At 35.5% G+C, this 26,654-nt stretch overlaps 1 protein-coding gene across 1 annotated transcript in view; it reads left to right on the top strand.

Annotated features, from left to right (window-relative positions):
* The window catches only part of PSPC1 (paraspeckle component 1), a 42,974-nt gene extending 30,057 nt beyond the window's left edge, over positions 1-12,917 (top strand). Inside the window, 2 exon segments of the mRNA XM_018071054.2 lie at positions 3,872-4,041; positions 7,175-12,917. Of these exon segments, the coding sequence (XP_017926543.2) occupies positions 3,872-4,041; positions 7,175-7,360 (356 nt within the window). The 3' untranslated portion in view covers positions 7,361-12,917.
* The last annotated feature ends 13,737 nt before the right edge of the window (positions 12,918-26,654 follow it).

The following is a 26,654-nucleotide window of genomic DNA, read 5'->3' as shown; positions in this document are numbered from 1 at the left end:
AAGTAAAAAATCCCACATATTTTGCTTCCGAACAGCTTTCCCTGCCCCCCCGCCAAGGTGTATCTTTATTTTATTACTTTGTCTGTACATGGGAAAAAAAATAAGATGTACAAGTTAAGAAAAACAAAAATCAGGGAAAGATGATACTTTGGAAATTATCTGATACAAAAGAGGAATTTTATGTTCAAAAAATATTTGGCATTCTTTTGGAGGGACTGTCTATTCAGAGAAGTGATTACATGCAGTGAAATGATGGAGCGGTCAAAATTGGCAAGTTCTTGATGAGATTAATGAATAACGTGGTTGGTGTTCTACTAATTTACTGCAAATTTGTATTTGCACATATTCTCAGTTTGCTCTTGTGACTTTAAGTATTGTCACTGCTAAGAACTGTTCCTGTGAAATCTGGAGAAGTATGATAATTAGTGCTTGCTCCATATATGCAGACCAAAACAGTTTGAAATCTTACGTATCCAGTATATCTGCTTTTAAACAAGACTGAAACTTAGAGTATTTCTCCAAAAACACCAAATCTTTCTAAACTTTATTAACTGTCAATATATATCTATCAGAAACTTCCTAGTGTTAATTTAAAATAAATTAAGATGGTAATTTAAGGAAAAGTAGTAGAACTATTTTTCTGTATTTTAAACTTGAAATTACATATAAAACTTAGTAAACATTGTTGCTTGACCTTTTTGAGTAATGAGAGTTTATAGACTAATGAATAGACTAACAAATCTGCTTGGTTCAGCTTTTAAAATATATTATTCACTATTTCCTTGCATTTATTAATTGAGACACATTTATAACTGCAATATAGAAATAGGTTTTTTCTTTCGGGGATGATGAAAAGCTTTAAAAATAATTCTAAAGGAAGACATTGTGAAGTTATCTATAAGTAATGAAATGAAGCATAAATTGTGACTAAATTTTTTATTTTATAGTTGTACTTTTGCGTATCGTTGCCGTATACTTGAAAACTTCATTTAACTAAGAGACTTTGTTGTGCAGATCCACAAGATACACTTTTTACATCCAGATTTTAAGTGTGTATTTACTGCAATTCTTGCCAGGTTTTAATGCTTAACAGTGATGTTCATGGTCTTGTTTTCTAGCTTTTAAACCTAATACTTTTAGAAATAAATTGCATAGTTCCAAAAGAAGTTATAGTAGCACTGAACAGCTATTTTAAAATAGCCATAGCAAATAGTCTAGATTTTAGGTTAGCTGACTATAGAGATTTTGGTTTTTCTCCAGTATTTTAGCAACTCCACAAGTACAACCAAAATAATCTGACCTCGAAACCTTACAGTAGACCTTTACATAGTAGATCTTTAGTTACTGACCTTTGCATCCATTCTCAACATTGCTGTCAGAATTGTAACTTTATTTTTAACTGACCTTTGCCTGTGCCATTTGCAACATTTCATCATGTGAGACAGTAGAGAGCTGGAGTATCTTCACTAATGGAAACATCTGTATTATATTAATAGAAGGCAGAGTACCTCTGTGACAGATTTAATAAGTGTTGGGCTGACTTGGGCAGAACTGCTCCTTTTTGTAGTTTTCAGTGAGAAGTTCTGGGAGAATCTGTATGCCTCATCATAGCACTTAGCTGGATCTGTAATGCTAAGTGCAGCTTATAAACTTCAATATGGAAAAAGGGAACTTTTTTTGGGAACTCTCTCTGCATTGATGAGGATTATTGACTGGCGTGTTGCCAACTGTGGCAGACTTTGGTATGTGCAGTTCAGACATTTATAGTGTACTTTTTCAGCCTTCCAGTTTGCAGAAAAAGACTTTTTTTTTTTAGTGTCTGTGCATTGTTGCATGAACACCTGTGATGGCTTTCCATCTGTTACTAAACCTGGTCCTGTAAATTAACTGCTAACATCAGTGTCCCACCAAAAAGAACGGGCAATCAAGTTGTTAGGTTTTAGCGTCTTTTGGGCAACCTCTGAATTAAAGCTAAAATACTGTAGTGGCCTCTTGCTGAAAGTGTGCAGGGCCCCACTCTCTCCTTGTATTGCACTGTGTAATTTTCCTCCTGTTAGAGCTGACTCTGCCTGAAACAGGATTAATATTACAGATGTCATAGTATAGGTTGCTATATGTCACCCTAGAAGCACTGTGGATGCATTTGTATGATACGGAGCATGAGAACTTTGTTGCAGTTGACAGTGAAGTAATGCTACCTGTGTGTGGCCAGCTGGCTCAGTTTAATTAGCCTGAAAAGCCAATAACAAGTAATTTAGCATTTAGGTAATGGCGCTGCTGCCCGCACTGATCGCTGCCAACGTGATAGTCCTGCAGAGTAGGAAGAGCATCTGAAAAGAAAAGGTTCCTTCTTATATTGGCAGTTTAGACTTCTCCTTTTCCTTCTCTACTTAGCCACAGAATAGATGATACTAAAAGACAATTTAGGGGTAATTCTGTTGAATTGTAGCATGATCTTCTACCCACTTCCTGAACTAATCGTGTGGGTAGGTAAGAAGCATCCAACTTGAGCATATCTTTGTTTTCAGTTAGTGTCATAGGGAGAGGTCTGGGAATTTCTCATTACTATGCTCAAAAGAGTTCTGCTTTTCAAAATTACAGGATTTTTATCTCTTCTGGTAAACTTGTTTAGCATTTTACAGGTGCTACTGTGTTGCATGGATTGTTTTTGCTAAACAGTTTGCAGTTGACATAATGATCAAACCCAGCTCTTCAGTTTCAGCAGCAATATCTTGGATGCCATGGTTTCACTGACTGTTTTGATATGTGTAATCAAGGCAGGTAATACAGATGTAATTTTGCATACTTGCAGATAGTAATAGTACTCTGTCTGTACTGAATGGCCTGCTTACAATGATGTACATTTATATATTCGTTACTGAAGAAGTACAGTTGTGATGAGAAGTGAGAGGGTTTATTTTTAAAATAACAAGCTTATTGGTCTAGCAACATATCCAACTTCTTTGTATTCTTATGGTGTATACTTTTAAGTGTAGGCTAGGTTCTGAAGGTATTTTCATTGAAAAGAATGGATTATTTGGGGCTGGGGGAGGATCACCAGTCTTGATGATATTTCATAATGGCAGATGTGAGCTATATAATCAGACTTTTTTCTTTCTTACCACAACAGGAGAAAATGTTATGAAGGCATTTTTACCTACATGTTGAGTATGTTAATGAGTACTGGCAGAGTGGTGTGTCCTAGTGCAATATTATAGCTAAATGATCTCCTCAAAATATGTTTTCAAACTTTTTTCTACCTCTTACTTTGAATCAGAATTTTGGAGGAGACTGTTCTGTCACTTTGAGTTCTAGCAAAATTTCCCATAGTTTTCTGGTACTTTTCCCATAATAAATTACAGCTGTATTACAAATAATTTATTGTGAAGCTAAGTACCATCTCTGGTATTGCTTTTACTGTGCACTATATACAATTAACATAATATTGATAGAAGAGTACTTGTGAATGTACATTTCATGTGTTAGGATCCCCAAAGAGCCAAGTTGCCTTATAGCTGGCAATATCTGTAAAATGACCTGAGATTTTTTGCTAATTTGTGCTGTGTATACTGCATATATATGCTGTATGAATGCTTCAGTTCCTGCACAGAAACAGTACACCTGTAAAGCTATAAAGGTTGGGATTTTCAAACACATGAGGCAAATTATGTAATGCAAAATACTAGGGATTATTGAGAATCTGTTTAAAAGCAGATGATTGAGATAAATGTACAGTCTCAAAGAATATATATTTTTTTTTATTTCAAGTATTTGAAGTCTTGTACATTTGGCTTTTTAAATATTGTAAATTGTTTGTTTGTTCTTGTAAAATTAAGCTAGGACAGCTCTAAGTATAGATTGTTTTGCATAGATGCGTTTAGCCCAGCACCTGCTGGTAACCAAGGCCCTCCTCCAATGATGGGTATGAATATGAACAACAGAGGAACTTTACCTGGCCCTGCAATGGGTCCTGGTCCTTCCATGGGACCAGAAGGAGCTGCAAATATGGGAACACCAATGATGCCAGATAATGGAACTGTGGTAACGTATCACAAATTTAATTACTTTGAATAGCTGTCATGTCTCATGGCCCATTTTTGTTACCAAAGGTATTTTCACGCTGAATAAGAACGTTATAGATTTTGAATCTGTTAAAAGTAATTGATAAAACCTGTTCATACAAATAATGTACAGCACAGAAGGGCAGTGGTTTTTTGACATTACTATGAAAATCCTACTTCCCTTAGGAATGGTAATCTGTAAATTTAGACTTTTGCTGTTCTTTTCTTTTGTAAAACTAAATTCTATGAATTAGCTTGTCAGAGGTTTTGAAGAGCTAAATGTTGGAAGCTATGTAGTGTGAAGATATCTTTGTGTAAACTATTTAATTTTTTGAAGCAACTTTAGTGTTCTATTTCTTTTCTAACACTGTAAAATGCATGAGAATTGTGACAGTAATTACACCACTTAGAAAACCAGTATGCCAACAGCTGTTGAGCATAACTCTCATATCAATACAGGAAAACTAGTATTGCCGAATTGCCACGGGTGGTAGGGAGTATCTTGTATATATCTGGAATTTTTAATCAGAAGCTATAGGCCATTGGGATGCAGTTAAAGCACTAGCCATTTTTGGTTTGTTCTCATAGCCAGATGGTTACTTTTCCTAGCTGTAATGTCTTATGTAGAGAAACAACTATATCATTTTAAAATCTGATTTTTACATATTTTTTCAATCCTATTCTGTTAATAGATATTTGGGTTACTGGTGGTATGATATAAAGTGATTCTGTTATAGTTTTATTGGAACACGGAAGCATTTTGTAGCTGCACCTTTTTATATATGCCTTCTCAACAGTAGCTGTCTGTGACTGAGCAATCTGTATAATGAAGTTTGAACAAAAAATTTTGTTCCTTAGAGGAAAAATGAGATTTTGATTTTGCACTAAATATATGATGAGTCTGGTCTTTACAAATTAAAAAGGAGAGGATCTCACTTCATGTTGTAGGAGCCAGCTCATTTTATCAGTTGTATAATTTCTCATGAAGGAAGGAAGATGCTATTCACAAAATACTGGTTTGGGAGATGCTTTTGCTGTAGACCACTGTGTTATTGGTCACCTCTAGAACATTCTCTTGTGATTATACAGACGTTGAAAAAGAGGGGTATGGAAAAGAACACGGTATCGTAAATCATGGTATTTAACTTAAACTGTTGTTTTTCTACAAAAAGTCATTCCAGGTATGAAAATGTAGGGAATGTACTGACACTTCAAAATGCATGTTTTAAAAAATGTTTCTTTACTTCCATTTTCTTCTGCATGCTTCTGAAGGACAAATTAGGTTTTATTTTTTGCTTCATTTTGGACTTTGAGTGTTTTCAGTTTGGAGGACAGGCCCCTACAGAAAGGCGTAGCCTTATTGTATTGTTGCTGTTGGAAAGACACTTTAAAGATCCTGTGAGAGGTCTCTACTAAAACACTGTAACAGTTAATTTCCAGTGAGGGATATGGAGACCATGTTTTATAGACCAGAAATAAAAATTTAATTTTTTTAATTTAATGTTTTTCTGAAGTCTTAAGAGGAAAGTTGTAGTAATCTTCTTTTTGTTCCGCTGCAGTCTTTTGAACGACAGATTGTCTTTGAACATAACATTTTCAAAGTAGCTTCCCCCATGTGCTTTTTTGGAGGTTGTTAATTACTGAAGTTTTCTCATTAGCTGGAGAGAGGTTTCCTTATTGGAAAGAGGACTTTACTTTTTGGCCAAAAGTCAAATGGTAAAAATTATCAGGAGTACATGATAAATTATTTGTTGAAATTCAAATCCATTGCTGACAAGCTGGCGTGAGTTAAAGATAATTTTTAAACAGATTTATCCAGTGCTGCAGATTTAAAGGTTCTTTGGCTCAGTAATAGTTCTTTATGCAGCTCTTGAAGTAACATTTCTCTTATTCAATGTCAAACACATATATACAACTATGATCTAAGTTGCATATATTTTTATATTTATAGATTTAATGCTGTTTTTTAGCAAAATATATGTGAACTAGCAGACTTGAGAACTGCAGAGCTCTGCTGCCTTTTCTGGAGTTAGGCTTTCAGAAGAATTCTTTTCTGATTCAGGCATACAAGTAAAGTGCTGGTCTTGAATGTCCTTGTCGAACTCTGAATACCTGGGCAGTTAACGTAGATCTCTATGCAGAAGGAATTTCTTCTGAAAGCATAACTGTCCTCACCAGCTGAATGATGAGTTATTTCCAGATCTGATTGTACCATGTATCTGTGCTTTTAATGGTTTATGTTATGTTGAGTTTAAATTTCACCATGTGGGGTTCTATTTTTAAACACTTATATAAATACTGAACTGTAAGTGCTCAGATGCACGTTTTCTGTTTTAGATCTTAATTGCTAAGCAAATAAATTTGTGTAAGGATATATAACATTAGGCACAGAGCTAAGGAAAATAAATGTGGAATATTAACTGGATTTTTATCCTAGATTGATATTTCAGAATAAGCTTTAGATACATATGAAGTTTTTTTAAACTAAGCATAGTCTAGTTATGCGTTTTGTGACTAATGTAATTTTATTTGGATAGGGTTTTAAAAGTCTTAACTAAAGATTTCTTAAGTGCCATGTAAAAGACTGACTCCAGGTAGCATGGACTTGAAGTATCCACAGATATATGGATATAGAAGTCTTCATGTTATATTGCTATTAAAAGAATAAATGTGCTCTATCTGGAAATAAAAAAGCTGATCCTCCCCAGCCCCCAGTTTGACAATGTTTCTGTGTCTAATTTTTTTAAGGGAGGAGCATTGTAGTTGGTATTTAAGGCAGAATAGCGCTCAGGTATAAAACTGTTTGCTGTCTCCTCTGTTACATAGAGAATATATATTGCTATAGATGTGCTTGTAAAGATGAAGTTACTTTTAGCACCAGAGTTGATCTTAAGTATTGCTTTTAATTTTTAATTTACTTTACAAAGTTGGAGCATAACATTAGCACTCTTTAATTTCCAGCTCTTTTCCCATAATAACTAATTGAATTGCTCCTTTCTTCCTTCTATGTGTGATCCTGATTCTGCTGGACTATCTGCTGAACTCCATGACAACATCACTTGTGGTTTTTGTTGTAACTCATATTTGGCATGTTCCAAATGGACTTGTATTAGCATAATGAGAGATTCCCTCAAGGAGGTCCATCACAGATGGGTTCACCTCTGGTTAGTAGGACGGGCTCTGAAACTCCTCAGCCGCCAATGAGTGGTGTAGGTGCCGTCAGTGGTGGACCTGGTGGCTTTGGTAGAGGAAACCCGGGGGGCAACTTTGAAGGACCTAACAAGCGTCGCAGATACTAAATCTGAATTCATTCCTTACTGTTTTAGAAATTCCAGTAAAACTATACAGTATATGCCTTTATAATTTTAGCTGTTATCTGGAAACGGTTCTATTGTTATTGTAGTCTTTAAAACAGTTTCTTTTGTAAAACTTTTTTTTGTATTCAGTCATAGGCTTTGTAGTATAGAGCAGAAATGATGCGGATCATTATGTAAGGCAATGTGTTTGTGAGTAGCAAAATACGATGTGTGACTATGCTGTAAAACGTGCAGTTATCTGATAACAATAAAAAAATCACTGGAAAGTATTTTGAGAATGTTATTACTAATACTGAGTGAGAATAATTTTATGCTTAATTATAAGTGGCATCATTTTCATTCTTACGTAGTTCCTACTGTGTGTCAAAAAAGTTCCATTCTTAATAGTGAATCTGTTTAGCTAAACTGCGTGGTGCAGTACCTACTATGAAAAACTTATAACACAGCTGCTTTTGTTTTGACTTTGGAAGAGCATAAAATTTTATACCAAGTGTTCTCAAGGCTACTGTGTCCTTGCATCTCAGTGTACCATTGCAAACTTAGTCACAATAGGTTTATCAACAGAGTATATCTGTTAAACACATTTTTAGAAAATTTAACCTGGGAAAGAAAAAACTTTGGAAAGGAATCTGTATGTATGCTTTACTCATAACAAATGAATGAATTTGCCTAAACCATACTTATGCAGAAGAAAATTTGTTGTGACATCTGTGTTCTGGTGATGGTTAAAGTATCTTGCCATTGTGAGGAAGGAGACATTTCTGCAAGCTGGTTTGAAGCCTTGCACTGTGTAGTGCATCATTATTAAAAAGTATACATTTTCCCCAGAAGTTGTTTTGAATAGAAACACATCTGTTATCAATGTGTAACTATTTAATAAGGAAGCAAATATATGTTTTCTAGTGAAAATAAGTGTTCGTTTATAGTTGAGTAATATGCATTTAGAAGGATTGCACTAGTGTTCTTCATAAAGGTTTTACAGAATGACGAATTTGAAAAATACCCAACTCAGGATAGACTTGCTGATTGAGCTGTAAGATAAAACTGATGGTAAAGCTGTTAGGAAGCTTACTGTGATTCTGATTTTGTCAGTCATGGAAGATGATGGAAAAGACCTATTGGTTCTATTCCTGTAATGGCAAATAAGTAGGGATGTAAGAACTGTTTTTATCAGTTCGCTCACATTTTCAGAGATAGAAATGACTTAATTTTATCTGCATGAATACTGATACTAAATTGATTAAAAACTGATTTGAGATAACCTGGTGCCCTAATTATATCAAAACGGTATATACACAGCTGAACATGGAATGCACATAGCAGAGAGGGCATGTATGTGTTACTTGTTAATGTAGCAGCAATAGTCTTGGTGGCTTTAATATTGAGCAAATGGGTAACAAGAAAATTGCAGCATTGCTGGAATTTTAGGAGTACCCTGTTACTTAAATTGCCAGTGTGATAGGACTTAAGATAGCTATCGTTTTCATAGAATGCAGGAGCTATATGTAGGTCCTTACTTGTGATATCTATAACTAATAAGTGTTTTGCTCTAGACTGTCTTTAGTGTTACCATTTTTTGCTTGATTTGAGATACATGCTACACTTCATAGTTTGTAATACAACAGCAAATTATGCTCAGAGTGTGAAATACTCTTTCCCCTACTTGATCTATGTATCACATTATGGCAGTCATTCTTAAAATAAACCACAACCAAAACTGCAACTGGTTTTGCTTAGCAAGCTAGTCCTAAAACTCAACTTTTGGAAAATTTCTGTTTTTTCACTAGTGTAAACCAGTGTTTGCATGTAGCAACTACTTAAGCTCTCTGCTTTGGTATCCTGCATTCAGTTGAAAATGCAGTTTACATTGATGTCAAGTAAGGTTTCTAAATATGAGATTACTTTTTTCTCATCTTTCTGGCCATGTCCATGACATTTTTTAGGGGATTGAGAAAGCATCGGTGTGAATTGGTAGTTCTAAACTGTAAAGCTGTACAAGGAACATGTTTTAAATATAACTTGACTAGATTCAAGAGATTTGTTCTTTTTTTTTTTTTTAATGCAAAAGACTGTGTCATTCAGGCCTTTTAGCTAACTTCTGTGTATTTGTTTATGATATATAACCTCCTCCTTGTAGTGTCTTGAGTATGTTTCAGAAATACATTAAACATACCAAATCTGCAAAAGTGGTTCATTCTTTCCTTGCAGCTTCATACTATTTTAAATGCATGTTTATTGCACTGCATTTTTGCTAGCAAGTGGAGGTATGTATGTGTTTGAAAGTTACTGTACATTTTAATTAATATTAATGGTTCCACAGTTGTGAGCTACCCTTCCTGTAAACCTCTGCATGGTAGCAGTGGATTTGTCATCTGTCCTTACTGCATGAAATCATCTAATCTCTTACTTATCCTTGAACCAAGTGCTAACAAATAAATACTGAAGTGTTGACTTTGGGCACACTAAAGATTTCATGAAGAATGCCTTTTGTAGCTGATGACACACTGCCAAATTCAGCTCTTAATAAAAGCTTTCTTAGGACTGCCTGGCTGTGTTGATTGCACACAGCTCAACTCTCAAGGGAGGGCTTCTTGTTTTGCTGAATGTGCTAGTAACTGATTCTAGCTATACAATAAACACCTAATTTCCTTAAAAAAGGAATGGTCTCAGTTTGTTTCCTGAGCAGTGTTGTTTCTTAAAGGTTCTGCCTTTGCACTGAAGTGATTGATTTTTCTTGCTTCTCATCTGGCTGATGGGTTTATAATTTTTTCTGTGTACACATGTACTTAAGTTGAGTACCTTTGCTCTGTTTGAGTAGAAAGCACAGTGGAGTCCTGACTCTCTTTGCTGTGTGCTGTGCTAAAACAAATAGGTTTGGAATGGATATGAAATTGATAACTACAACACACTTGCTTTTGTAACGTACTTACTGAGCTTTTACATTATTCCTGAAATTTCCATCTAAACTGCTTAATTTTCATGTGGGATACAATTTTAATACTGAAAAATAACAAAGCTTTATGATTCCATTTAAGTTAAAGAAAACATGTCGCAACCAGACTCTGGCTTGTCTAACTGCATTTGCATTTGTCACTGCAGTCATTTGAAAGGGAGCTATTGGGCACTTAAGAAATAAAAAATTCATTTTGGTTTTGAGTTACTATCTTCGTAGTTCTGTCCAGTGTGCTCATTAGATAGAGCATGTTGATATCTTAGGAAACTTTGTGGTGATTCAAATATACTTTACTGTATTTATTTCCTAAGAAAAATACCAATTACTATGGATTACCTAGAAAGAAAATTTCTGTCCTTAGTGTTTCGTTTATTGTCCATTTATATTTTACCCAGTTGTACATAAAGACACTTATAAACTGGAGATTCGTACTGGAAAAGAAGGCAAGAAAACTATGAACTAAATATTGCATTAATTTAATTCTAACCATAATCCGTTAGGATTTTATAGCATGCCACCTTTGAGGAGCATTCTGATCTAAAATATCTTGTCATATTTTAAAATGTTATACCAAAATAATTTTCTCCCTTTTCCACTTTTGATGTCAGGTGTAGAATAATCTTTAATTGCAAATCTTTGAAAACGCAGTGACATTGTGACCGTTTAGCAGTGTGTAGTTCAATTTGCCTTGAGATAACTTGGCTCAAAAATGCTGAAATAACCCATCTAAAGGCAGATTCTCAAGTGAAAACTAAAACCCATTAGGCCTTTTAAAAAGAAAAAAATGTGCTTGGAGGTGAGATGTTCAGCAGATGAGTGGTGTGCTCTGATGGCATGAAGTTCGTTTTACTTAAGCATGTTGCAGAAACTAATTTTTTTCATACTTTATATATATTTATAACAAGTTGGATCATAATTTTTTCCTTCACAAGTCAAAATAAACTGTAATTGAACTATTTAAATGGCAAGGAAAGCTGGGTAGTGACTGGAGTCAGATTACCTTGAAGACAAATGTGAAGGGATTATTCTAAATCCCATTCCCAAGACTCGAAGTGGTGCATATCCATAGGTGGTTTTAAAGTCTGCATCCAGCATCTTTTGTTAAGCTTGTGCTTGTGCCCAAGGCTGGGGGACTTTAGAGAGCACATACTTCAAATGAAATTTGTCTTCTCAGGAGCCCTGAAATTATTAATATTGGCACTGTGCTGTCATTCAGATGCAAAATTATCTTGGGATTTGGTGCTTTCTTTGGACTGTTAGCTCGCTTCTGTAGCATGAGGGAATATCCGTCCAAACTTCCCTGATTCATGAACAGTAAGGAGGGAGTGAGTGTGATCTGTGGGAAATGGAGAGGCTGGACGTTACTATTCCAGATGATTCCATTCAGTGCTAATTTAGTGGAAAATGTTGGACTGTAGTAACCCAAAAGTATTTGCTTTCTTAAAAATTCACGTATTGAACTGTGAGGACTTAATAACAACAGGGGTCGACTAAAAAGTAGAAATACCCAATGTTAGGTATAATTTTCCCCATTGAATTGGGGTTTTATTGCCTTTTGGGATATACTGCGAAATAGTCTTAGTAGGTAGTCTCACTAGTTTGGTGTTTTGTTGATAGTTTTGTGGTTTTCCCCATAAAGTATTTTTTAAAAATCATAGTTGTAGGCATTTCAGGTGTGTTTTCACAGTACTCCATAGAATACTGAAGTTTATAAAAATTAAGTTATCTATGTCTAAAATGTTACTTGTAGAATAGATAAAACAGAACATTTTCATGAAAACAGTACTTTTGATGATTTTAAATGCATGGAAACAAACCCTTAATTGTTCACTTTTAGTGGGATAGATTTAATAGGTCTTTTCCATCTTTAACTTCCTTAAAATACTATGAAAATTTATATAAGATTGTAATTTGGAGGTATTCTTATTAATGACCTCAACCTGACTCTTAAAAGCAATGAGAGATGGGTTTCTTCAGAAAAGAGTTTGGAACAGCAACCATTTTTCCCTAATTAAAGGAACTACTCAAAAAAGTTTAAATTCAGAGATGAGCGTAGCGTACTTGCAGGTAAAACCATTAGAAGAACCCCTGCTTTCATATAACAATTATTATATACCCAAATCACATTAAAAGAAAAAACCCAATTTTGTAAATGCAAGTAAAAACTTAACTGATTTGTATGTGGTCCCTCGAGTAGAGAACAAAATGCTCATAATGAGAGGTATGGGATTCAAAAGGAACTTGACTGTGTTACTACATACATGTGTTGATAAGGTTTTTCCATTTGTTTTGGTAAATGGTTTGTCTAGCGTTTCCATTGTTCCTAGTTTTACTAGTGTGCTTTTTTATCTCAATTTCTGTAGAGTAAAGCATAGCTGTATAATTTGATTGAATTTACATGCTAATTGTATGTGGGACATTAAGTGCTTGACTTAAAAGAATTGCAGTGAGAATAAAGATACTGTTCTTGCCTTTAAGTGAAAAAACCTGTGTAGATCCTGGAACAGGAATAAGTGTGAAGGGTCCTGTATGTAAATTGAAAAAAAAAATGGGAGAGAGGGAATAAAGTAATGTAATAAAATGGGAGAAGTGTGGTTCAATTTTATATCTACAGCAGATTCACAAAAGTAACTTGAAATCTTGTTCTACGTGAAAACCACAAACCAACTAATTTTTAATGTAAAAGATGGAAATACCGGGTACATTCATGCTTGGATTTTTTTAAACTGAGTTTAGTGTTGTGGAGATGGCCAAGGAATAGCAGAAAAACTGAAATTAATTATTATTCTAAAAATACTTAATATTTTTTGGGCGAACAGTGGGGTCACTGCAGTTGGCTGTGTTTCTTCTATGTTGTTATGAAGTTGTTCTGTAGGGCTTGCTTTTGCGGCTGAATACAGCAACTGTATACAGCACACACACATGATGTTGTCGTAAGTATGAAACAGCTGATTTTAAGATTGATAGCCTCTCATCAAACCAGTGAAACTCCAGTCTTACATCTGTGTCAGACAGAGAAGCACCAAACAGAAGACCGTGGTAAAGAAAAATAAAATAGTACATATTTGTTAGTAATGATGGGATGGGATTAAGGTATTTTCATTGATTTTTTTTGCCTTGCAATCAATTTTTTATTTGTGTGACAGGGAATGTAATTTTATTATCAGTGAATATTTGAAAGAAAAAAATCTTTTCCTAAACAAAACACCTCTCTCAAAAAAAACCCCAAACCCAAAAAATCTCGGTGCAAATCCCACCCGTGAGCAAAACAGGTCTTCCCTCTTTAAATGCTTAAGCAGGGTGGAAGAGGAAATGTAATAAATGTAAAAATATGTAAAAACCACAAGGATTTGTTGTAATTCTTTTTGCATCTGTTTGCTCTTGATGTTCTGGGCATTTTAATGTGTTTCTTTTTTAAAAAAATGTTCTATTACTGTTCATTCTTAGCTCTAAAAGGATTTATTTTGCAGTGCTGTTACTAAGCATTAAGTATTTTATCTAGTGTAAAATTGCATGAAAAACCGCTGCTGCATAAACCAGCTCCCACAGTACTGTAGAATGCAGTCTTTGAATTACCAGCTGGAATTAGTCTTTCAAACTGCTTCCAAATGTTTTAAATATTTGTTTGCTAATGGGAAATTGGAAATATTTTTGTGCATATTTAAAATAATTCAGTACATGCATTGCTGCAGATATGAATAAGCCCTTTGCCCTCCTTGCTGCTCGGTCCTGCTTCTTGCCTACCCTGAGTCCCCCTTGCATCCCTGTGCCCAGGCAGTGAGCAGGGTAAAGGAGACCCAGTGGGAGTTACAATTCTTCTCATTTCAGTGTGGAAGGAAAGAAGAGCAAGGAGCGGGCAGTAGAGCAGGACTCTTCATAACTGTGCAGAAATAGCTTAGTTTGTGCTGTAGACACAGAATGTAATTTTATATATGTTCTCATTAAGTGACTTTGGTAGGATCTTCAGTACTTCTAAGAAATATATATCTTAGAACAAATAGATAAGAAGCATGTTGAGGACTTTAGATATATGAATAACATGGTTATGTTTTATATTCTGAGTGATAATTGGTCTAAGAAGGAAAGTATTTGAAGTAATGAAGAAAAAAATGTGCACTAAAATGTTGAGCCAAATTTTTTGTGTGAGCTTGACCTGTCTGTTCACTTTCTGCAGTTGCCAAGAAGGTTACATGCAAGCCAGTAAAATATGGAAAATAGTGTTCTCCGTGATTTCTCCAGAAAAGATGCTATACACAGTTGCTTTAAAGAAGCAAGACTATTCACATGTACTTTTTCTTGGAAGAAAATATGTAAACTGCAATTAAAAAGATGGAAATACTGTCTTTTAAAATGCTAACGGTCTTCATTCTTTGACACAATAGCACTGTGTTGTTCCATATATTATGTTTCGCTTTTAAGGGAAAGAGCATGTGAAAGGTAAGCCACAGCTCCAGTTCTAATCAACTTCAAATCAAAAGCCTTTTCCAGAAGGCACAGAAGGAAAACAGTAATAATGAAACAGCAGTTCATTTTCAGTTTTGTTCCAGTTTGGAGCATTGTGCTTCTAGAACTTCCAGCATTGTATCAGTAGCAGTTCCACATTTTCAGAACCAGAGCCGTGCCAAATAATGTAAATAAAGTTTCTGCCTTAGTGTGTGAAGAGTGCAATTACTGCATTTCAAAAACTGAATGTTTATAGAGTTTTTAAAGAAAATGTATAAAAACATTGTTGTATATTGAATTGCTGGTTTAAAAGTGAAAATTATGTCAATTTGCCGGTTGGGATGGCTGTGCTTTTAGAACCATTTTTGGATATGTGTCGGGTTATCGTTGCCATGTTAGTCTTTGTGCAGTTTTTGTAATACCACTTCATGCGAGTTCACCATCATTCTTGCATCACAATTGTGTAGTTTCATATTTTAGTCGCATTGATGAATGCAAGTGACTGTAGAACGGGGGTTCTAGAGCATTTGTTTTGTAATATGTAAGTTGTTTAGGAGAATTTTTCATTGCTAAGCTTGCTTTCTGTTTGGTGTTCACTCTGCATGTTTTGAGCAAAATACATTTTTTCTATTGCATAGGGGGAAAAAGTAACAAGTAATGAAAAAGTATTTATTAGGAGAGTAAATGGAAATCCTGTATGCCTCTTACAGCTTCTAAAATGGCAACTGATTCAGGAGAATAAAATCACTTGGTATACTTCCTGCATCATTACTCTAGACTTTTTCCTGCTTAGGGCACACTTCAGTATTTATATTAAAGATAAAAAAATAAATCTGTTTAGTTTCCGTCTGCTTTTAATCCCAAGTATGTGTACAAGACAGTAAATTAAGTCCAAATGTCTTGGTGTTTGCTCTGAATAGTACTCCAACACCCCAAGTTGCATAAAACATGAAAAAAAATCAGTTTGAGTTTCATAGTTTTTAAAACAAAACTTTTTAACTAATAAGTTAGAGTAAGCCAGTCCTCTGGGGCCCTGAGAAAGCACAAATCTATGGAGAAATCATGCTCTTGTTTTGAGTTGCATTATGTTACTGAGCATGCATTTTTTATTCTTTGGGACTATTGTGTGAAACTGTGTTACAAAGATTTAATAAGAAATATAATTTGTCTTATTTTATCCAGTTATAAGTATTAATTCATTACTAGCATCCTAAAAATAGAATTGGTAATTTAGCTACATATACTTTACTGCAGATGATGGCATGTAGTGTATCAGAAACAGGGTAATTCAAGTGTTGGTAGTTACTAGTAGTATGTTGTGCTTTTAGGCCTAGGTGGATAAAAGCTGATCTCGAGCATAGCAGTGTTTTGCCCAGAACCTTGAAACTATATTTGCATTTCTGCTTTATTGCCGTGGTAGTCATGGAAGTACTCACAGGTTTGAAAGTGTATGTCTAGATATTTGAGGGAGAAGGAGATAAAGGATTGATTAATGTATGTTGCTTAATTCTTGAGGCATTGGTTGGGAGAACTGGTATTGTAGAATCTTCTTTGTATGATAATTTTTTTAAAAATCAAAATTTTTTAAACAGTCTTGTCTATTCAAAACTACCAATGTGGAGGTGTATCATTAAAGAGGTGGAAAAACTGTATTTTACTAAAAGTCTTATTTGAGTTCTTGATCTTTCACTGATTAGACATTGAGGATATTGTGCCTCGACCCTAACCTTCTGTTACGATTATGGTGAAAATTCTGCAAACTTCTGCAAGGCTTTAAAAGGGGTGTGAGGATGTAAGGTGACATACTGACTACAGGATTGGGCCAAATCATTAGTCTTTGAAGCTTGTTACTGGCCTGCTCTGGTTATCCTAACCCATTCCATTTAAGACGCTGTTTTCTATTGTGTATTCCAGGTTTTCTTCTGTTGTAAAAGCATTAAATTTTCTTTATGATGTGGAAGATATGAGCTGTATGAAGTTTTATTTGAGGATTCTAACACTGAACTTGATGGAAATGGGTTAAAGAAAAGCATCAGATGTCAGATGCACAGTAAAAACAGTTCTTTATACAATTTGGCAGGTTGTTACGTATCTCTCCATGTGTGTTTTATAAGTATATGAATATCATTTATGTATTCATAATCTGTTGTGTCGTTAAAAAGAATTTGTCTCTTCCTAAGGGGGCAAAAAAAAAAAAGGACTTTGTTCTGGATTAATTAAATTTCAAAGTTTCTCTTTTGTGTAAATAAATACACAATAAGTAACAGAATACATGAGAACTTAATAGTTATCCTTTCTAAACTCACAGGTGTGTGGAAATACTAATATGGAAAAGTAAAAGTAGATAAGTGCTCTTCATAGATTTACAGATGGGGAGATAATATTGTGGAAAAACAGGAAGATGTGGTTTGACCTCATCTTTCACTTTACTGCATCTAAAAATTTAGAAACTCATAGAATTAAAAACCCCAAGTAATGACTCTTAGAAACTTCATCTAAAATTCTTAAATGTTGTTTCAAAATTCTGCTATAAATAAAACTAGTTCAGCGTAAACATAAATAAAACTAGTTCAGTGAGAACATTCAAATAAAATACATGTTTTAATGGACAAAGTAAGTCTGAAAACCTGTGTTTCATTAAGATGTGGAGAAGAGTTAACGTTATTAGGGAGTTGGCTATATTTTCTTATATTTTTAGTTTTTATCTACATAACCTTAAAGGAAAAGAGGTGAAACTACATTAGTGACATGCAGGGAAAGGTCTAAATATACAAGACAAAACTGTGCTGGGAAAGGGCTGAAGTCCAAATATGTATAACTTATGTACCAATGCATCCAATAGAGGACTTCAAGTTCAGAGAGCTCCTGTGTAAAATCAGGTGCTACCCAAATCTGGTCCTGCTCTTACTGCAGGAAAATGTCATCTTTGCCTTGGTTGTGACAAAACAAGAATAGGGTTATCAGGATTCAGGTTTATGAAGAACATAATTATCTTGCCATAGTGATAAATCTGAATGGTTGAAGAGTTAGCATCTTAGGTAGCTTGTCTGATTAGTGGGTGTGTGTACAGCTGCATGATGGTCACAGCCTTCCCACTACTTGGAATATGGTAGTGCCTTTGGTTGTTTCAGCAGTTGCTTCATGTGCCTCAGTTAATGAAGCTCCTTTATGGCTACAAGGATGCTTTTCAAAGTCTTCATCTTTTCTGCTAAGCAAATATCAGTTACACAGTGACAGCCACCACAGATGGGGGTTTGGAGTGGTATAGTCAGGAGGTGCTTAAATCAGCATTTAGCTCTTGCCAGCTACAGTTGTCTTAGTTTACACCTTTTCAGTCATTGCAGTGCACTTCCAAATACTACTTTTCTTTAATTAGAAATGTGGTATTCTCAATTAGGCATTGATCTGAGCAAGCTTGAGTAGAGACTTAAGAAATATCATAGAAAATTTTCAAAAAATACAAACTGTTTATATTTTTACTGTCAGTGATACAAATTCCTTTAATAATTCAAGGTTTGGTACAGAAACTGAATCGTTGAATGACTCTGATTCCCTAATTTTGTAATAAAGATATGAAAACTTCATTCTCTCTCCATTTTCTAAGGATCGCCTTTAAACTGTGTGCATATCTGCTTTTATTTTAGCTTACATAGCTTGGTGTAAACTACAATCGCTCAAACTTTATGAATAAGCAAATCCTGTCAGAGCATACCAAGTAGTTAGATGCTGATCAGATGCGAGATTTTGCAGAGCTCAGAATGAAAGTAAGTTGACCAAAATAAGTTGTTAAATAAGATGGAAATAAAGTTACAAGAAGGCAAGAACAAAGTTGAGCAGAGTGTGGAAACAGAGTTCTGAAGGTGGTCTGTGAGAAGTAGTGTGAAAGAATCTGATAATGGGTAGCTATTCTGTTAACCTATCAAAGAAATGGATGCATCGGTATGCAGAACTTCAGTTTGAAATGTGGACTGCTTTGGAGAAGCTGCTTCTTGCTTACGTGGAGTTTCTTTTTCAAGACATTGCAAATAATGTTTGTTGTGTGTTGGAATGGATGTTTGTTCGTTATGTACATCAAAAGTCACAAACAGGTAACTGAAGTAAAAGCTTTTATGTTTTAGTCTGTATTTGTAACCGTTGTCTTATTAATGTGTTGATACTTACAAATTTGTCATCTGAAATAATTTTGATAATTTAGTTTTAAATTAATATTTTTAATGTAAGAATTATAGTATGAGCTTCCATCTTGAAATCTGAATGAGCCATTATGAAAAATAGTACCAAGAATCAATCTCTTTGATTAAAAATATTTAGTCTTGAATATGATGCCAACTGACTGCCTTTGCGTGTGAGATGATAACAGAAGGAAATTACCTGTTTTTTACCATGTGGTCTTGGCTTAGTCCTGTGCAAAGGGGTTTCATCACTGAGGCCTTTGTAGTCTGCTCTGAAGTGAAAAAAATGGTACCCAACTGGAGTGTCTTTTAAGGGGGGTATATGGCAGAAGGGTTAATAGTATTCTTAACACTCACTGAAATGCCTGATCCATTATTCAAACTTGAAATTATTGCTAATACAGTCCTTTTCAGTCCTCTTTGTTACATGTTAGTAGGTGCTTCCTCTGCTCTGTGTATGAGACCTAAGGTTTAATGCTTTTTAAAAAATATTTGATGTTCACTTAGGAAGCTACTTCATTTTGGGTAGGAAGAATAACTTTATCTTGCAGGTGGTAGTGACTTCCACTAAAATAAGGAATGTGAAATGGTACTAGGAAGCTGGGATAAATCCTGCTTTAGTGCAGCATCAGCAGTATGTCCAGTTGTGCAAGGAAAGGACAAAAAACTAAGTTCAAGTCACAGCTTACCAGAAGATGGAGCTTGTACAGTAGTAGCAAGTAGAGAATCTTTGCTCTTCAGTTTTAAGCAGTTGAGTTCGCCACTTACCCTGTTTTGAAAATTTTCACAGGTTCCTTGTTGGCATTATGCTCAACTTTTAGCCCTGGTCTGAACTGTCATCTGCTAGACTAGGCAAGTGCAGGCTTGGTTTGTTGCAAGGTCTAGTTATGTCATGTTGAAACAGATCTGTAAATGCTTTCTTCTCCCCAAGACAAATTTTTGTGAGAAATGGTTCTCTATTCAACATTGCTGTGTGGTTTTGTTTGTAAACAGGTAAGTCAGTGGGCCAGTATGTGATAGAACATTTGCAGGATGCTCTGCAGTTTGTTATGGTTACTGCTGTTCCCTTGTCTTTGTCTTGAAATAAGATTCCATTTCCTGTATATTTCATATCTAATGTAACACTTTGTTTCCTACCAAATACAGCTTTATTGTGGTGGAAGCTAGAAATTGGTGTTCTGCTCTTGTTATGAAGTAATCTGAGTTAGAATTTGTCACCCGTTACAGTTAGCACAGGAAAGATGTTACTTAATTCCCACAATGAAGTACCAAATCTTTTAGGTACAAACAGAAACACAGGGGGTTCCTTCTGAGCATCAGAAAACACATCTTTACTGCAAGGGTGACGGAGCACTGGCACAGGCTGCCCAGAGAGGTTGTGGAGTCCCCACTCTTGGAGACATGGTTCTGGGCATTGGTTCTAGGTGGCCTTGCATGAGCCAAGATCAGAGGATCTCTAGAGGTCCCAGCTGTAACCCTTCTGTGATTCTGTCATCTAAATAAAATTTTGACTGTTAAACTTTATATGCTAAACCCTATTACATGCCTAGGTATTTGAATGCTTCCTACTAGGTTTCATTTCAATACAGATGTATGTATTGAGTAGTGTTGTTAAATTTCACATTTTCAAATGAAGCACATCAAAGATGAAAGCTCTTTGAGTAAATCTTGAGTTGTTGATAATAAGGACTGTGTGACCACGTCTTGCCCTACCCTTCCCCCAGCACAGTCTTATGGCTTCAGAGATTTTAGCCCCACAAAGTTAATCAGTTCTGCTGTCATTATTTTGGAAGAGGAGGTTAGGACACTGGCCTGACTTGGCACCTTCTGCAAAACTGACAGGTAAGGAACCCTACAGGAGGGAATGGGGAGCATTGTGTGAAATTGTGCCAAGCAGTATTGCTAACACTTCAGAGGCTGTGTATCAATATGTTTCACAATTCCTGAGGAATAGTGATCTTTTAAATTAGAGAAAATGGGATTATACACAGGCTAGGAAGTTTCCTGTGAAACTAGATTCCCCCTTAGTTTTTGGAAGATGCAAAATGTCCTCAAACTAGTGAGGTCATCACATCCCAACTATATCTAAGTATTTTTCTATAATACAAATATATGCTGGTTTTTTGTAGTCTTAAAACTGTAAAATCTGAGAAAACTATATCAGGCTTTGCCTATACTAATTTTTGATACTTTAAAACAAAAAACATTTTGAAATTAAATTGATATTAATAGAACCATGCATATTTAAATGTCTCTAAAATCTTAGTGGTTCTCTTATCTCAGATTGCATAATTGTAGACTTGTTTACTCAGTGTGTACCACAATGGTATCCTGACTTATGTTAAAGTAATAGACCTGTACTGATACTACTGAATTCTTTGCTAGCTGTGCTGGCTTAACTTGTTTACAAGCAGACTTTTCTAAATTTGTTTCAAATTCTATAAGTTTCTGTGATAGGTGACCTCAGAGTTTACAGAAGTTGGCAAAACAAGCTCATGAAATTTTAACTGTAGCTTCCAAAGCCGAGTGATGCAGCAGTTTCAGATGCTTTTGATCTGAGTTTCTTGAGTTTTCTTTGTTCGTGAAGTCGCATCTATACATCATTATTTTTAGGTGAAAGATGATGAGGGTTAAGGGTTAATCTCTTGCTTCCTTAACAATTTTGTACTTTTTAGCTGTTTGTGACAATGTAAAGCATCACAAAATGCTCAGAACTTCACATCCATGTAACAGGGCATGTGAGGACTGAATGGAGAAATTTATACCGTTCCTTGGAGGTTTTTCCAAACTGCTCAGCATGGACGCAGTCATTGAAAGTAGAAATCTGAACATTTGAAGATATTTCTGCTGTATTAATAACAACATAGGTAGAATGGATAATTATGAAAATCAGTGATTAGCCAGCTATTCTGGTGCTGAAGTTTCTTCAATATGGGAATGTCAGCAGTATAGGGGAGGGGGCCATTTTAAAAAATACAGGATTGAGTCGCTGTTTTATATAGGATTGTCTTAGTGACTTTGACTACAGCTTGGCAGTGCACAAGATTTTGCAAAAAATATAATGTATACATTTATATATATAATACTTAAATTATAGTGTGTGATAGGAGCCTGAGTGATGTTAAGAAGTTAAAGACTTCATTCCCTTCTGCTGATCAAACCCAAACTTCTTAGAAATCATGAGGAATCTTTTTTACAAAAAAAAAAGGGATCCTCCTTTTGTTTTAAATGCATGGCATCTAGGAACATAATGACTTGTAAATGAACAATTTTTATTAATTTTACGAAGTACTTACAAATGCCAGTATCTTTGAATTCAGACCTCACTTAAGCTGCTCAGTTGAAATCTTTGTCCTATATGTTTAAATACTTTCAGACATGGTCATCATTCCCTAAATACTGAAGTCCAGCTTCTGTATGGTGAAATATTGCAGTCCAGGCAAAACAAAAACAAATGTCCCTTAATTACAGTATTGCCACTGGCATGGGTTTATTGACTGGCTGCTAGAAAATGCCACTGTTCGTTCTTTTTTGAAATCTAATTCCAGAAGAGGAATATCACTACATTCACATTCCTCATTCTGTGTAACATGCTAACTTCAGGTACCCTACACCTTATAATTGAAAGTTGTGAAATAGATGTAAAATATTTTTAATAATCTTGTCAAGGGAATTGAATGCCTTGCTGGCTTGGTTGAAGTAGTCTTTGCCCTTTTGTTTCTAGGAACTTAATACTCCTTTTGGTAATGTTAATTTTTTTCCCTTAAATGCTTACTTGCTTCTCCTACTTTTCTGCAAATATATGCTCCTACAGGGAGAATTTGGCAAACATGAAATTGGGGAAAATTACATTGCAGTTTGTCTCCTATAATCCCTGGCAGCCATGCAGTGATGCCAGGTGATGACGTATTCTCTGATTGATCTATTGTCCTCAGCAGGGGCTACTCACAATTGAGGTGAGCAGGTTTGGCCAGACTTAAGTTAAAACTAGATGAATGGGGAGGATAAGATTGCTTGACCATTTAAGAATGTCTGTAGCAATGTATCTTTTGTTAGTATGTCAGCAGCAAAAATTGTTATCTGTTACCTTTTGATAGGTAAACCTGAACAAAAGGAAACACGAACACAGCTCTGCGGATCATCTCGGGTTCCCTTTGGAAACCCCAAATAAGTGGCCACAAGGGATTGTGTGTTTTCCTGAGAACAGCTCAGCATTGGAGTTCTTCCTTTCTGTGTCATGAATAGTGGTTCTGCTACTCTCAAAATGATACCTTATGCCCGCTGGTGCAAAATGCCATATGGTCACTTGAGGGGAAGTCAGAATTTACCCACGCTGCTGTTGTGTGTTGCTAGGTAATTTTTAAAGCAGACCTAAAATAAAGGGGGAAATGCAGGGTAATTTAGGGGGGAAGCCCTTTGTTATAGTGGCCACCAAAAATCCTGTTAATTAAAGAAACAATATCCAAAAAAACCCTAACCAAACAAATCTCAAAGCCTGTTGTGTCAGTCAAGCCAGTGAAGCTGCCCAACATGAACGTGCAAGGTAAATGTAAACTGTCCTTGGGTGTTGCACTGTCACAGCTGTTCCTGCTCAGTATGCAGCGCTGGCAGCTTGGAGCTCGTCCTGCACAGCTGTTCTCTATTGGAAAGACAGTAGTGCAGATACCCTGTTATGCTGAATATGTGTTATTACTTGAGATAGGAGAACTTAGGAGTGGGTTTTCAATTTTCCTTGATGATGGCACAGTATATGCACAGTATCACTCAGTTCATGTGTGATGCATCTGTTTTCTTCAGAATAGCCATGTGTATCATGCTGTTAGCCTTTTAGACTATTTCAGATTCATTTTGCTTGGCACCATATGCAGTTTGAGCTTTAATTTAAAGAAAAGCTTTATCACATGAATTAAAATTCAGAGTCTGTTACTTTGTAAATAACTTTTTGCTGTGTTCCTGCTCACTCTTAGAAATCCGCTTTTCATCACTGGCTGCGAAGATACGTTCAGGTCTAACAAAGTCATTGCTGTTAATCATAAACAGTAGGGTTTATATTGGTTAATACAGGGTAGAGAGTTTGGAATAATCTTAATTTTTTGTAGAGAGAGAATTCTGAAGAAACGGCATAGAGGCACAGACCCGGTAAAACCCACACATACTGTAGCACTACCAGCAGTCTTACTGGCTGGTTTCAGGGCCTGTCTTCAAAAACATACCAGATTTATGTGCCTACAACTTTTACTGATATCTACTAGTTGCCAAGAATATGGTTCACTGCTTTCTCTTCAGTAAATCTAGGTGGCCAAGAGCAGGTAGTATACACTGGCTGTTACAGAAACTGGAGAGACTGTGTTAGGCCTATGGTTGCCTGTTGTTAATAGGGGGGGAAAACTAATTATTGTGTTTTTTTCATATTAAAATAGAGACTGAAAGATGTGCAGTTTGTAATTATAGCTTCCCTTTAAGATGGGTACATAGCTATCAATAGCTGCATTAATTTCACCATGTGAAGGTAATGTCCCAGGACACTAAATGCTTGTCCAGATGGCAATTACAGCCTGGACCCTGTGACTGACAATTTATCACTGTGGCCATTATTGCATTTGACTTGCCAAGTGATTTTAATCCTGTTACTTGCAAAATTATAGCTGTAGTTAGAAAGGGTTAGTGAGCTATACTGTGTCATTTTTGCTTTAGGAATAAGGTAACAATCTTGATTAATGTACAGGACAGAATAGATAATGGAACTTTTGAAAAATGATAGATAGCAAGCTGCAGCATGGAAGCTGGAGGGTGCAGTAGATGAAAAGAATCAAATGGGAGAATTGATAAATTGACAGCACTTATATAGGACTCACAAGTTGTGCCAGCTTTGTATTTATTCTGAGCTGCAAGTCTCAGCCTGTTTTCAGCTGTGTCTGATAAGGTAAATGTTACTTTTATTGTAAATGTTTGTGGCTGTGTGCTGTAATTTACATGTATGTCACTTCTGAGTTGCTTTTTGGGGGCTGTTCTTGAAGCTAGCCTGAAAGGTGCTACCTGTGTGTGGCTTTCCAAAGGAATTCTTTCTGTAACAAATACTTTGCAGGGTGTGCTAAGTTTTATGATCAAACAGGACCTCAGGATGTTGGTAAATTAAGAAGTCTTTATCTGAGAACATACAAAGTTCTTCATTTCTTTGTGCTGCTGTAATTTGGATCTTTCCAGGCACCTTTCTGCAGGAATTTCATTAGGGCTCCTGGGCTCCACAACACATTCCTATGCTTGAGTAGTGGATTGTGTTAAGCCTGTCAAACATTGCAGTGGTCACATGTTCTTTTAAGTTGGAGGTATTTATGGAGAAGAGGTGATTTTAGCTGGGGGAGGAGGGAATGAATGTGTGTGTATAGGTGAGAGCTGTTTTGAAGCCTGGCTGGGGCATGGAGCTGTTGAATTTTAAACACTTTGGATAATTATTTGCACATGACTCTGTGAGGAGGCACACAGAGTTCAAGATGCATACCCTTATTAACACTTTTATTTTGGCATTTTTAATAGAATTACAGTAATTTTAATTATGATTTATTAAATGTAATAGGAATAAAATAATATTCTGACTAGCTGTTTGTTCTTCCAACTGTACTTACTGCAAATACAAGCAGATCTATTGCAGAAGTTGTAAATTTACAAAAGTCTTAAACTTTTGTATCAAATGCTTGTAGTATTAAAATGTATTTTAATGATACTTGTATGCAGTTCTCTTCTGAGATGTTATTATATAGTGGGACATTTCACTCCAGTTTAGTTTAGTTGTATTATTATTTTGATATACAGCTTTGCCCCTTATAAATGTCAGTAACTAAACCGACAGGAGGCTGTGGAACAAGGAGGCGGCTGCAATGAGAGCAGTTAGTTCTCAATGACTCTGTGTTGTGGGCAGGGATCCTGATTATTGTAGTGGCACTAATATGACAAAGATGGAATGTCACTTTGGCCAAGTGCATTGGCAGGCCTAGAAGACAACATGTGGTATGTCTTCTGTCACGTGAAGTATGTGTGTTTTAGAAAACCTCCAAAAAGAAAAGACTCGGGACTCTTTGGAGCAGAACTGCACTTAATCTACTCCAAGCAGAAGTACGAGAATCTAGGAACTTGTTAATACTCTTGGAACAGCTGTTGTTTAACTGCTAAGGCAGTAAAAATAAAATTGGGGGACAAATCTGTGTAGTAACAAGTGGTAAGAGTGGGTAGAGAATAAATGGATTTTTCTATAATTCTATAATTTACGGGTGTTTGAGAAGAGTATTTTCTAGTTTGTTTGAAGTGTCATAGTTATTTACTGTCTCCTTATTTTTTAGGTTACTATTAAAATCTTAAAATGCCGATGAAGACTGCCTTGTGCAGAATCCTCGTGTATCTTAAGCACACGAAAGAGAATCATAAACCAAGTTTTAGTACAAGGTATGTATTAGGATACATGGCTTTATTCAGCAGTTACTGAAATTAGGAGCCCACTTTTTGTTCAGATTGTGATTTGACATAGAGTAATTCTGCTTCCACACTTCAGCTAATACTTTATTTGAAATAATGTAGTTCCTTGCATAATTCCTGCCACGTGTTAACATGTTTTTAAAGGACTCGAAGTACATGTACACAGCCTCTAGCAGTCAACTCAAGCTCTGGCTAGCCATAATGTGTCTTACATCCAAAACTCATAGTGCCACATTAATAG

Source organism: Manacus vitellinus, unplaced genomic scaffold, assembly GCF_001715985.3.
Source record: "Manacus vitellinus isolate BGI_N305 unplaced genomic scaffold, ASM171598v3 scaffold_2_pilon, whole genome shotgun sequence".
Classification (NCBI taxonomy): domain Eukaryota; kingdom Metazoa; phylum Chordata; class Aves; order Passeriformes; family Pipridae; genus Manacus; species Manacus vitellinus.
Note: the sequence above shows the minus strand (reverse complement) of the source record. Positions and strands in the feature narration are given on the sequence as shown.